At 46.4% G+C, this 14,273-nt stretch overlaps 1 protein-coding gene across 1 annotated transcript; it reads left to right on the forward strand.

Annotated features, from left to right (window-relative positions):
* Positions 1-613: 613 nt before the first annotated feature.
* ARL1 (ARF like GTPase 1) lies at positions 614-13,994 on the forward strand. The gene is made up of 6 exons (XM_005144346.4): positions 614-836; positions 3,576-3,713; positions 4,916-4,997; positions 5,888-5,999; positions 13,443-13,621; positions 13,812-13,994. Exons 1-6 carry the CDS (start codon positions 833-835, stop codon positions 13,840-13,842), a joined length of 546 nt encoding a protein of 181 aa, XP_005144403.2. The 5' UTR covers positions 614-832; the 3' UTR covers positions 13,843-13,994.
* Positions 13,995-14,273: the final 279 nt, after the last annotated feature.

A 14,273-nucleotide genomic window follows, 5' to 3' on the forward strand; every position in this document is an offset into this window, starting at 1 on the left:
AATCTACCCTCTGTCAGTTTAAATGCATTCCTCGGAGTCCTGTTACTCCATGCCGGATTTCTTGTAGGCCTCCGTTAGGTACTGTAAGCCTGCTCTCAGATCTCCCGGGAGCTTTCCTCAGGATGAACAACCCCAGCTCAGCTCAGCTGCACAAGCTGATTACATCATCTCTTACACAGGTTCCGGTTATTGCCTATTCCACAGGCGCCACCGGGCGTTAATGGTGTATTTGGTTGCATTTCGATGCTCAACAGGGCTTTTTCTCGTTTCTCCACCATTTCAGTAAAAACCAGTCATGAATCCCCGCAGCCCCTCAGTGGTATCTCCCCCTCAACATGCCGCAGTACACACGGTGGGCAGCGGGCAGGATGTATGTACGTATGTGTGTATATGTTCGCTCATCTTACAGTGAGGTGGGACGAAAGGAGGGAACACCCCACCAGCCGCACTGGGTCGAGCAGGAAGTGCTGCCCCCCGGCACGCGCGTAGCCGGGCCCCGCCCCTCAACCGGCACCCCGCTTCCGCTGGTGCCGCAGATTCGCCACATTTCACCCCCGCCCCGCTTCTTTATTTACAAACTATTTCCTCAGCTGTCCTTTCCTGTACTCCAGTACCTGCACGGGGAGCCCCACGCCCAGCCCTTCCCTTCCCCACCCGTGGAGGGTGAGCTTTCCCCGTCTCCGTGTCGAAACGGCTAGCGGGGAGGCAGCGCCTCGTTTACTCGCCGCCCCGTGCGACGTGGAGGCTGCGAGCAGCGGCCGCTCGGCAGCGGCAGGAGCAGCGCACCGGACGGGAGCGGGCCGGCAGCCGCGGCGCTGCCTACTGACTCATCATGGGTAAGGAGCGGCGGCACCGCGGCAGGGCCGCTGTGAAGGGCCAAGGGGCCCGGGGGAGTGGCGCCGCCGCAGCTGAGCGAGGCGAGAGGCTGGGAGGGGGTCACTTCCCGGCTCTGCCCGGCGGCGGGGCCGTTGGTGCTCGCCCGCCTTCAGCCTGAGCTCCCAATAGGGAACGGTGCCTGCCGGCGGCCGGGTGGCTACTGCCGGTGTGGCTCTTCTGCAGCGCTGCTTCTGGAGCATACGTTTGTTGTAATGCTTCTGTACGCCTGAGACTTGGCTAAATTAAACTGTGGTTCACCTGTGTAATGGCTTGCTAATCAAAAGCTAATTATGGAAAGAGGTTTTTTTAGAATAGTAAATAGGGCAGTAAGAGGCCCTGAATCAAGAGGTTAAGTGATTAGAATAAATCTGTGCTATTGCACGTGGTATTTGAGCAGTGTCTTAGTGTGGGAAAACCAAATATGATGTAAGAAGGAATAAGTGTCTGGCAGTCAGTAAGGTTACTGACAGAGGAAAGAATTGCTATCTCTTTGGCGTCCATGGATCACATAGTAGCCTTCTACTGGAAATATTAACATTGAAATACTTTTTGCATCTCAGTTCTAAGGTTATTTGCCTGTCTCACAGTAAACAGTGCCTTGAGCAGCACTATGCAAAATGCTGACAGATGGTCCCTTGTGCCTTCTCTTTGTTTTCTGGGTGTGTAGTGTGCATGGCTTCTGTGATGGGGTGGGCTTAGAAGAAGTAAAGCAATCTGTTATCAGTTTTAATTCCTTTTTATGCATAAGCATGTAGCTCACTGGTCTCTTCCCTGGAAAGGCATCACAGATGCCTAGAAAGGCAAACACGGGGAGTGTTTTTTATCGGAACCTCTTTCAATAAGATTTTAGTAGCAAACCTTCTCTGTTTTGACTCTCCTCTGATATATTTATCATAGAACAGTTTGGCCTGGAAGTGGACCTTAAAGCTCATCTAGTTCCAACCCCCCTGCCACAGGCAGGGACACCTTCCACTAGACCAGGTTGCTCAAAGCCCCATCCAGCCTTGCCTTGAACACTGCCAGGGATGGGGCAGCCACAGCTTCTCTGGGCACCCTGTGCCAATGTCTCACCAACTCTACAATAAAGAACTTCTTCCTTACATCTAATCCTAATCTACCCTCTTTCAATGTAAAACTGTTCCTCCTTGTCCTGTCCCTGCATCCCCCTATAAAAAAAATCCCTCTCTGTATTTCTTGTAGGCCCCCTTTACATACTGGAAGCTGCCCCAGCGTCTTCCCAAAGCCTTTTCTTCACTAGGCTGAACAACCTCAACTCTCTCAGCCTGTCTCCATAGGAGAGGTACTCCAGCCCTTGGATCATCTTCATAGCCTCCTCTGGACTCACTTGAGCAGGTCCAGTTCCCTCTTGTACTGGGGACCCCAGAGCTGAATGCAGCATTGCAGGGGGTGTCTCATGAGAGCAGAGTAGAGGGAGGAGAATCATGTCCCTCAAACTGCTGGTCATGCTCCTTGTGATGCAGCCCAGGACACTATTGGCTTTCTGTGTGCAACACACATTGTTATGCTGTTAGATCATGTTGAACTTCTCATCAACCAACACCCCCATGTTGCCCTTTTCAGGGCTGCTCCCAATCCAGTCTCTGCCCAGCCTGTATTTGTGGTTGGGATTACCCCAAACCAGATGCAGGACCTTGCACTTGGCCTTGCACATCATGAACAGGCCCACCTCTCAGGCATGCCAGGGTTCCTCTGAATGCATCCCTTCACATTGTCAAATGCGATTCTAGCTTGTTTGGTGTTTTGCTACCTTTTACAGGGCTTAGTTGGATTTACAACATTATTACTTAGCATCAGATATATTTGTTACAAAGATAATTGGTAAAAATGTTATTATTACTGGCCTACCACATTCTACAACTGGTAGGCACAAATCCGGTGTTAGTCTAGCCACAAGTAGTCTTACAGGAACTTAAAGAATAAATGAGTCTGGGGCAAGCCAGTTTTGGAATAAAATAAAATAAAATGGAATGGGTTTTGTATTTGGTAGTGGACTGTGATTTAACATGTACCTACTGTTTTATACTTAATTTTAAGAAGAAAGAAATGGATGTTCCTGTGGGAGTCCATAAACATCAGAAAAAATTCCTTCACACTTCGGCATGTATAAGGAAGAAATTCTTTACTGTAAGGCTGGTGAGGCACTGGAATGGGTTGCCCAGGGAGATAGTGAATGCTCCATCCCTGGCAGTGTTCAAGACCAGGTTGGATGAAGCCTTGGGTGATATGGTTTAGTGTGAGGTGTCCCTGCCCATGGCAGTGGGGTTGGAACTTGATGATCTTAAGGTCCTTTCCAACCTTAACTATTCTATGATTCTGTGTTGTCGCATAGCCTGTTGCATTGAACAGGTAGAGTCCAAAACAAAGAAAGAAGAAGTTGGCTCAGATTTTGGCAAATGAGAGAAGAGGAAAAGCAAAGTCGTAGCCACAATGAGGAAGCTTGATGTTTCTGCAATGTGATTTTGCTGGATTGAGCTACCATAAAATAACAGTATAAAGCCAGAAAAATGTAACGTGATTCAGCACACGGGTATCTGGGCAACAGCCTGAACTTGTCTATTATCACTGGAGCAAAGACACATCCTGTATCTCAGTAAAAAATGAGGTGGATCTGTCTGCCTTTCCATAGCCTCCATATCCCAAGCTGACACTGAAACGTCCTTCTGTCCTGTTTTATGTAGGGGGCTTTTTCTCCACCATCTTTTCCAGTCTGTTTGGAACTCGAGAGATGAGGATTCTCATCCTGGGACTGGATGGAGCAGGAAAAACAACCATTCTTTACAGGTTACAAGTTGGAGAAGTTGTTACCACCATTCCAAGTAAGTCAAAGCAGCCAGTTTGCCTGTAGCTGTAACACATAAGCTTTGTCAGCTGAACTTGCTTCATGCTTCCTTTAGAAATAAAAGTATCTTGTGCCCTGGGAGCCTTGCAGTGGTGTGTTCAAGAACTTTTGCACAACAGTATTACAGCATGCTATAGAAGCGCTACATAAAGGAGTATTTTATGCTGCCCTCCTGAAAACAAAACGTACTTGACCTTGAGGTTGTTACTGCGATTTCGAAGGTAAATGTTCAGTAAATGCTAACTGTTGACTGAGTAAGTAATATTTTTGTCTCCAAATAGAGCTCTAATGAGAATTCTAGAGATCATTATTGTGCATAGGATGGTGTCAGTGAATTGTACCTGTTTAGTTTCTTAATTTTTTGACAAGGGTCTAAAGTGTAACAAAATGCAGATGGTACTTACTTAAAAAAACTAGCTGATTTCCTCAATTGCCTCAGCATTCATGTGGCTGTACCCACCTTTAAAAAACTCCCAGGTGTATGTGCCAAAGTGGGATCACTCTGTGTAATCTGAAAGGCAAGAGGTACTTGGCTTTTGAGTTCCTGTCATATCTCTTGGGTTCCTTCTGAATGGCCATGATAAACTGAGTTTAGTTTGGTCTTTTTTACCTTTTAGAAGCCAGCAGCTTAATGTGTCATAATCCTTTTGCCCTAAGGTTTTGCTTATTTCAGCCTCCGTAAGTTTTAGGTAGTCTGCATCCATCATTCACTTCCCTATGTTGAGTTTCTCTGGGCTGGCAGGAAAAAGGATCACATATGTGATGTGCTGTAACATTACTGCCATCTTCCAGATACCACAGTGTCACGTATTTTGCTGAGAAGTTAGTTCTGCTATGGTCTTACGAGGTGTTGACACGAAGGACACTTTTCTTAGTGGTTTATTGCTGTTGGTTGTGCACTTGGTTATCAAAACAGGCCATTCCTTTAACACTTGCTCTGTTTCTTTTGTGGATTTTTTTTAACAACCTTAGCATTTGTTAGAAATCTTTACAATATGTTTGGAATGTGTTTTTATTGTTCAAAGGAAAAAATGGCTGCATTATTTTGAGCCATAGATGTTGGGGTATGAACTTCATTATGGAGCTATTGAGAATTTTCAGGCCTGAAAATTGTAAACTAAGGGCTGTAACATTCTTCAGAAATAAAGAGAAATCACCAACTGTTTAACTTTGTTTCAGCCATTGGCTTCAATGTTGAGACAGTGACATACAAGAATCTGAAGTTTCAAGTCTGGGACTTGGGAGGACAGACAAGCATAAGGTAATAGATCTCTTGAAATCAAAAGATACAATTAAATGTCTCTCAGAAGTGCGGTGTTCTTGGAATTCTCTCAGCTGGCACTTCTTAAAATTGGTTCTTTTTAAAAACAGCCCATTGTCAGGAGAGCGCTTTCATCTGATGAATTCACTCAGTGAAACCTGGTTTGGACTACAGGTTGGAAAGGAACAAGCAAATGTTTTCACTTCTCTACAGTTCTGCTTTGAAAAATGAGTTTGTGTTGGAGGCAGTTGTGTAGCATTCTGAGAGGGAAGTGAGTGATGTAAACCCCAAGGGATATTTAAATGTTGTTAATGCAAAGCAAGGAGGTTGAATTTAGGTATAGACAATAACATTTTTAGCGAGCTTTACAAGTTTTGCAATGAGTTGTTATATGCATAATTGTAGTGAGCTCTTCGGTACCCTGCTATGACCTTTTCATGAATGCTTCCTGAGCACTAGGTAGTGAGGTGGAGCACAGTTAGTGCATACGTAACCTGCAGGTTCCTTCCCTTTTTAGTTTCGGTAAGATAATTCTGAAAAAGGTTTCTTGTTAATTACTTGCCTGTATTAGTCATTTCAGATTTCTCTGTGTTTCAGTGTTCTTTGCTTTCCTGTCCCTTAGTTATGGACCTGATGTCCTGCAGGCTGATTCTCAAATAAGTCTGTCCACAGCACTTCTTTCCTTGTTTTTAAACTGCTTTTTTTTTTTATATGTCCTTCCTCCCCTGCCCCAATAGTATTTGTTCTGTCTCTTGAAGATAGCTACTATGTGCTTCCTGTCACCCAGAGATGGTTTTGCTTCCTCTGCGTAATCTGGTTTTCATTATCTGGCTAAAAAGTGCTGCTAAAAGTGCAAATTATATGACTGGGACTTAATCTTTCTTCTGCAGGCCATATTGGCGGTGTTACTATTCAAATACAGATGCGGTCATCTATGTAGTGGACAGCTGTGATCGAGACAGAATTGGCACTTCAAAATCAGAGCTCGTTGCTATGTTAGAGGTAAGGAAACAAGCTGTCATGGGTTCAGCAGTAGCTCATGCTCTGCCAGGGAGGAGGGAGAGATAGGGTGCCTGGTCTGGGCTAGTCAGGGAGGTATTCCATACCACAGCATGTCCTGCTCAGGGAGGGGACTGGAAGCTGGCCAGGAGGGTAGGGGTTGGCTCTCTCCTCCGGGCTGGGCTCGGAGAGGGAACTGGAAGCTGGCCAGGAGGGGAGGGGTTAGCTCTCTCTTCCGGGCTGGCCTCGTGTCGGCGGGTGGTATCGTATTCTCTCTCCCTGTTTATTTCTTCTAACATTGATTTGTTAGTGGTAGCGTAGTGATTTCTGTTATACCTTGATTGCTGGACTGATTTTACCTCAATCCATGGGAGTTGTATTCCTCCGGCTCTCCTCCCCATCCCTCTGGGAGTGGGAAGGTGGGGGGGGGGAGGGAAACAAAGGAGTGTGTGGACTTTAAACCACGACAGTTTTTTGGCGCCCAACGTGGGGCACAAACCCATGAAATAACAACAAGTCTGACAGGATTTATAGTCATTTGTCACAATGCTGATTTACTGGCTCTTACAGTTTTTTCTCTTGATCTCACGGTTTCAGGATTTTACCAATTACTTGTCATATATATTAGCTGTGTTAGTGTTTATCAAGTATGGGGTTTGGGCTAAGGTTCTTGTCTCATTGTACTTTATGTTAATGACTTGTAATACAATAGAAGCATTGATCATGAAACTGATCTGGTTTATGCTCCCGGTATGGTCACCAACATTATATTTTGGGAGGTATATAATAGAAGTGCTTAGCAGTTTCACATCTTTTTTCTCCTTCTCGGGTGGTCAACCTGTGAAGGAGACATTCTTCTATCCTCCAAGTGTTCTCTCCAGATGGTCTACAACATCATTTGAAGGTTTTGAAGTTTTTGAATGGCCTTTTAATACTGTTGAGACTTGTATGCTGATTGTGATGGGGATCACCATAGTAGCACGCATACAGAGTGTGTTTTGCCCACAATTATTTAATCTGATTTCAAGAGTTAAGCGGAGTCAGGTCTGGTCCTGTATTGGGGTTAAACGATGACATAGGAGGACCAGGAGATCTTCCCAGAGGCTGGACAGTCATGAGTGGCAGGGTGTGTTGGATAGTATGGGCAAGCATCTAGGTCAGTGGGCCCCTCCAGTACTTTGGAATTTTACTTCCGAACAAGTGAAGAATCCGGAAGAATTAGTAAAACACCTAAATGAGGTGTGTTGTCGTCCTGGCCATACCAGAGATGGACGAATTACGGCAACGTGCTGGGGCTTGGCCTATGCCTATAGGGCCTTGTTCGACACTACCCACCCCCTTCAAAAAGAAAAAAATGTCCCTGGATCTGAGAGCAACACAGAAGTCAGCGCAGCTGTTCCAACTCCAAGTACAGCAGCTACACCATCCCCAGCAGCAAGTACAGTTGCTACCCAAACTTCAGCTGTGACAGACAGTGCAGCTACCCCAGTAACGAGTACAGCAGCTATTCAACCCTCTACTGCGACAGACAGTGCAGCTACCCCAGCAACAAGTACAGTTGCTACTCAAACTACAGTGATAATCACTGCAGCTGAACTAGAGGACCAATTCGTACCAATATCGGTTGCTCCTGTACATAAGAGAAAAACCAGAAAGGAGGCAAGAAGGAAGAGGCAGGATGAAGAAACTATGCATCCACTACCTGGTCTAGTATCTGATGAGGGGTCATCATCACACGACGAAGAAGAAGAGGTGGCTTCTCGATCTTGGACCTCAACTGAGCTGCGGAATATGCGAAAAGATTTCACCCGTCAATCAGGGGAGCACATCATCACCTGGCTGCTCCGATGTTGGGATAATGGGGCCAATGGTCACGAACTAGCAGGTACAGAAGCCAAGCAGCTGGGATCACTTGCTAGAGAAGGGGGAATTGACAAAGCAATTGCAAGAGAGAAAAAGTCCCTCAGTCTTTGGAGGCGGCTTTTGGCAGCTGTGAAAGAAAGGTTCCCATACAAGGATGATGTTATGAGTCGTTTGGCCAAGTGGACTAGTATAGACAAAGGTATCCAGTCCCTGAGGGAATCAGCTATCGTAGAGATGATCTACCAAACCAAGCTGAATAATGGGAATGTACCCATAGACCCAGATGAAGTCGAATGCACACGACCCATGTGGCGAAAACTTACACGAAACGCACCGTTGTCATATGCCCATCCATTGGCAATGGTAACCTGGAATGACATAGCACCACTAAATGGATGAAATGGTTCATAAACACCGAGAATTCGAAGACAATCTTACCCCTTCCATCATCTCAGCTGTGGAAAAACTGTCTCATGATCTCAAACAGTTGAGGGATGATCTGTCTGATTTATCTAGCTCCTCGCATGTGCCAACACGCGTTTCAGCTATTAACAAAAGGCGTCCTATTGCTCGAGAGAGAAAATATGTAAGATACACACCATGGGCCACCCTATGGTTTTACCTGCGGGATCATGGAGAAGACATGACAAAGTGGGATGGAAAACCTACTTCAGCCTTGGAGGAACGTGTGAGTGAATTGAAGAGTGGAGCAAGGGCCAAGACTGATCGCCCCATGAGAGCTGCAGCTTCAGTCTCTGGTGAACAGGTTCCCAGATGGAGTGGAAGAGCTGATTTTACTCCAGCTCCTGTGATAAAGAAGAGTAATCCCTTTCAACACGACTTAGGTGTCCAAGATTGTGATGATGATGACTATTAGAGGGGCCCTGCCTCCAGCCAGGTGGAGGTAGGGGACAATCGTATTTACTGGACTGTGTGGATCAAATGGCCTGGCACATCAGCCCCACAGAAATATAAGGCTCTAGTTGATACCAGTGCACAGTGTACCCTGATGCCATCGAACTGTCAAGGGGTGGAACCCATCTATATTTCTGGAGTGACAGGAGGGTCCCAAGAGTTGACTGTACTTGAGGCTGAAATTAGCCTGACTGGGAAGAAATGGCAGAAGCACCCCATTGTGACTGGTCCAGAGGCTCCATGCATCCTCGGCATGGATTACCTCAGGAGAGGGTACTTCAAAGACCCAAAAGGGTACCGGTGGGCTTTTGGTATTGCTGCTTTGGAGACTGAGGAAACTGAGCAGCTGTCCACCTTGCCTGGTCTCTCAGAGGATCCTTCTGTTGTGGGGTTGCTGAAAGTCGAAGAACAACAAGTGCCAATTGTGACCACAACAGTGCACCGGCGGCAATATTGCACCAATCGAGACTCCCTGATTCCCATCCATAATCTAATCCGTAGACAGGAGTGGCAGGGAGTGATCAGCAGGACCCGCTCACCTTTTAATAGCCCCATATGGCCAGTGCGAAAGTCTGACGGAGAGTGGAGACTAACAGTAGACTATCGTGGCCTGAATGAAGTCACACCACCATTGAGTGCTGCCGTGCTGGACATGTTAGAGCTGCAATATGAATTAGAGTCCAAGGCAGCCAAGTGGTATGCCACGATTGATATTGCCAATGCATTTTTCTCAATTCCTTTGTCAGCAGAGTGCAGGCCACAGTTCGCTTTTACTTGGAGGGGTGTCCAGTTCACTTGGAACCGACTGCCCCAGGGGTGGAAACACAGCCCCACCATCTGCCACAGACTGATCCAGACTGCACTGGAACAGGGGCAAGCTCCAGAACACTTGCAATACATCGATGACATTATTGTGTGGGGTGATACAGCAGAAGAAGTTTTTGAGAAAGGGAGGGAAATAATCCAAATCCTGCTGAAAGCTGGTTTTGCCATAAAACGGAGTAAAGTCAAGGGACCTGCACGGGAGATTCAGTTTTTGGGAATGAAATGGCAAGACGGACGTAGACATATCCCTACAGAAGTAATCAATAAGATAACAGCAATGTCTCCACCAACTGATAAGAAAGAAACAGAAGCTTTCTTGGGTGCTGTGGGGTTCTGGAGAATGCACATTCCAAATTACAGTTCAGTCGTAAGCCCTCTCTATCATGTGACCTGGAGAAAGAATGATTTCAAATGGGGTCCTGAGCAACAACAAGCCTTCGAGCAAATTAAACGCGAGATAGTTCAGGCAGTGGCCCTTGGACCAGTCCAGACCGGTCCAGATGTGAAAAATGTACTGTATACTGCAGCTGGGGAGAATGGTCCTACCCGGAGCCTCTGGCAGAAAACTCCAGGGGAGACTCGAGGTCAACTCCTTGGTTTTTGGAGTCGGAGATACAAAGGCTCGGAGGCCAGCTATACCCCAACGGAGAAAGAGATACTGGCAGCTTATGAAGGGGTTTGAGCTGCTTCGGAGGTGATTGGCACTGATGCACAGCTCCTTTTGGCACCCCGCTTGCCAGTGCTGGGCTGGATGTTCAAAGGCAGGGTCTCCTCTACACATCATGCAACTGATGCTACTTGGAGTAAATGGGCTGGACTAATTACACAACGAGCTCAGATAGGAAATCCCAGTCGTCCAGGCATTCTGGAAGTCATCATGGACTGGCCAGAGGCCAAAGATTTTGGAATGTCACCAGAGGAGGAGGTGATGCGTGCCAAAGAGGCACCACCATATAATAAATTGTCAGAAAGTGAAAAGCAGTATGCCTTGTTCACTGATGGGTCCTGCCGTATTGTGGGAAAGCATTGGAGATGGAAGGCAGCTGTATGGAGTCCTCAGCAACAAGTTGCTGAAACTGCTGAAGGAGAGGGTGAATCGAGTCAGTTTGCCGAGGTGAAAGCCATCCAGCTGGCCCTGGACATTGCTGAGCGAGAAAGGTGGGCAGTACTCTATACTGACTCATGGATGGTGGCAAATGCCCTGTGGGGGTGGTTGCAGCAATGGAAGCAGAGCAACTGGCAACGCAGAGGTAAACCCATCTGGGCTGCTGCATTATGGCAAGATATCGCTGCCCGGGTGCAGAAGCTGGTGGTGAGGATACGCCATGTAGATGCCCACATACCTAAGAGTCGGGCCACTGAGGAACACCACAATAACCAACAAGTGGATAAAGCTGCTAAGATTGAAGTAGTTCAGATGGACTTAGATTGGCAACATAAAGGCGAATTATTTTTGGCCCGGTGGGCCCATGACACTTCAGGCCATCAGGGCAGAGACACAACGTACAAATGGGCTCGTGATCGAGGGGTGGACTTAACAATGGACGCTATCGCCCAGGTTATTCATGAGTGTGAGACGTGCTGCAATTAAACAAGCTAAACGGTTAAAACCTCTTTGGTATGGAGGACGATGGCTGAAGGATAAATATGGGGAGGCCTGGCAGACTGACTATATCACACTCCCCCCAACCCGCCAAGGCAAGCGCTATGTGCTTACCATGGTGGAAACAACCACAGGATGGCTGGAAACATGGTGGAAACAACCACAGGATGCTGTGCCCCACGCCACTGCCCGGAACACTATCCTGGGCCTTGAGAAACAGATTTTGTGGCGACATGGCACCCCAGAGAGAATTGAGTCAGACAATGGGACTCATTTTCGGAACAACCTTATAGGCACTTGGGCCAAAGAACATGGCATTGAGTGGGTATATCACATCCCCTACCATGCACCAGCCTCTGGGAAAATTGAACGGTACAATGGGCTGTTAAAAACTACACTGAGAGCAATGGGTGGGGGAACTTTCAAGCATTGGGATACACATTTACCAAAGGCCACCTGGCTGGTCAACACCAGAGGATCTGCTAACAGGGCTGGCCGAGCCCAGTCAGAACTTTTACATATTGTAGAGGGGGACAAGGTTCCTGTAGTGCACATGAGAAATTTGCTAGGGAAGACAGTCTGAGTTACTCCTGTTTCAGGCCAAGGCAAACCCACTCGTGGGATTGCTTTTGCTCAAGGACCCGGATATACTTGGTGGGTAATGCAGGAAGATGGGGAAGTCTGATGTATACCTCAAGGGGATTTGATTTTAGGGGAAAACAGCCAATGAACTTAATTATACGTTGTTGCTTGCTGTGTAATATTTTTATAGTCCATCAACTAGATGTCTTCAGGTCACCAGCGACTGGCCCTGACTTCCCTCTAACCATCGTCCCAACAGAGAATGAACTCTGATAGAACCAGATGAGTTCTGCAGTAAAGGAATGATCAACATCAGCAGGCAACAATCCAGCACTGCATGCAGACCCTCCTGCTACAAAAGACTATTACAAACCTAACATCATGGACCAAATGGACTCAATAGCATTATAGGGATTGGTCCATGTATTAAGAAATGATTTCTTTCTGTCTGTCTGGGTGTATGCAGATGTGTATATATATATATATATGTATATATATATGATGGTATATTGAAAATGTGGGATCTGAGCATGACGTGAATGGTATGGAATAAGGGGTGGATAATGTCATGGGTTCAGCAGTAGCTCATGCTCTGCCAGGGAGGAGGGAGAGATAGGGCGCCTGGTCTGGGCTAGTCAGGGAGGTATTCCATACCACAGCACGTCCTGCTCGGGGAGGGGACTGGAAGCTGACCAGGAGGGGAGGGGTTAGCTCTCTCTTCCAGGCTGGGCTCGTGTCGGCGGGTGGTATCGTATTCTTTCTCCCTGTTTATTTCCTCTAACATTGATTTGTTAGTGGTAGCGTAGTGATTTCTGTTATACCTTGATTGCTAGACTGATTTTACCTCAATCCATGGGAGTTGTATTCCTCCGGCTCTCCTCCCCATCCCTCTGGGAGTGGGAAGGTGGGGGGGAGGGAAACAAAGGAGTGTGTGGACTTCAAACCACGACACAAGCATTGAAACAGAAATTGAGAAACTAAACCTCTGTTTGGAGCACATGTGAAATTTCATATAGTGAATCGGGTGAAACTGACCTTCACTTGTGAAACTTCAGTCCTCGGGGTAGGCCCATGCAACGCTTGTGACTGAAAAGCACTAAACATGCTGCAGCCATTTCACAGTTCTGTGCAGCAGTGCCTGGGCAGTTGTTAGTTCCGTAGTTAATTCCATGTAGCCTTTTGGTCATCCAAGAATGTGTTTGGTACTGAGCAGCTGTCCCTGTGGACACAGTGGTGGCAAAATTCAGGCCCTGAAGGATTAACAGTAATTAGTATCCTACTGTGTTTTGAAGCCGAAGAACATGTGTAGAACAGGTAATAAGGGTAAGAAGATGAGTTGAGCAAAACATTATTACTTTATCTATCCCCCCCTCCAATTCATTAAAGTTCTTCCATATGCCTTGTAAAATCCGACTACCAGCTTGTTTCATAAGGTATAAGGCATAACCAGCTGTATTTTGAAATTGATCCCATGTGGTATCATGCTGGAATTGAAAGGAAATACTGTTCTTCCACTAAAGAATTTTCTGAAGGACAAAAATCAGCAAACTGAAAATCATTATGAGAGCTGCTGATGTGTCTTTTCATTCTATGGGGTTTTGATGCTGAGTAAAAGTCTCTGCAAGACCAATCTCTTACATGATTCCCTCTTTTTTTAGGAAGAAGAGTTGAAGAAAGCCATTTTGGTGGTGTTTGCAAATAAGCAGGACATGGAGCAGGCCATGACTCCCACAGAAATGGCAAACGCGCTTGGCTTACCGGCTCTGAAGGACCGAAAATGGCAGATATTCAAAACCTCTGCAACCAAAGGCACGGGGCTTGATGAAGCAATGGAATGGTGAGTAACAGCCTAACTAGGCTTCATTATAAAAATGTCTTTTACTGTATTTATTAAGAATTGGATCTGTGGAAAGCCTGTCTGACTTAAGATAGGTGTCCACAGGGGAAGAAAGAGAAGCTTTCTTGTAAAAGTATTTCAACATAATTGACATGACTTGTCAGTAAGCTGCATTAACCTTTTTCCATAGGTTGGTGGAAGCCTTGAAGAGCAGGCAGTGATTCAGTGACCATTGCAGAACAGTTTCAGCTACATGCATCATTCCTTTTTCTGTAGTTGGATATTTTCAGGCCACAGCTGGATTTGGTGGATTTGAGTGGCTACTGTATTTGTGTAATTAAAACACTAATAAAATCTGGAACTGTCAGTTGTACTCAGAGGTGTGTTGCTTGCTCAAGGCTGCTCACTTACAGGAACAGTTCAAACACCCACAGGGCTGAACACTTAAAAAGATTTCCTTAAGCTGATGTTGTACTTCATCATCCTTCAGTGCAGATACGCTGTGACAGTGACGTGCAGTGACAGAGATGAGTATACCTCCAGCTGTTAGCATACTACTGGTTTTCTGAAGAGACAATAAAATGCCTTCAGTCACCACATACTGCCCTGGATGTACCAGGGCCATAATTTAACTTCCAGCCTCAGGAACTGT

This window comes from Melopsittacus undulatus, chromosome 5, assembly GCF_012275295.1.
Source record: "Melopsittacus undulatus isolate bMelUnd1 chromosome 5, bMelUnd1.mat.Z, whole genome shotgun sequence".
NCBI classification, from domain to species: domain Eukaryota; kingdom Metazoa; phylum Chordata; class Aves; order Psittaciformes; family Psittaculidae; genus Melopsittacus; species Melopsittacus undulatus.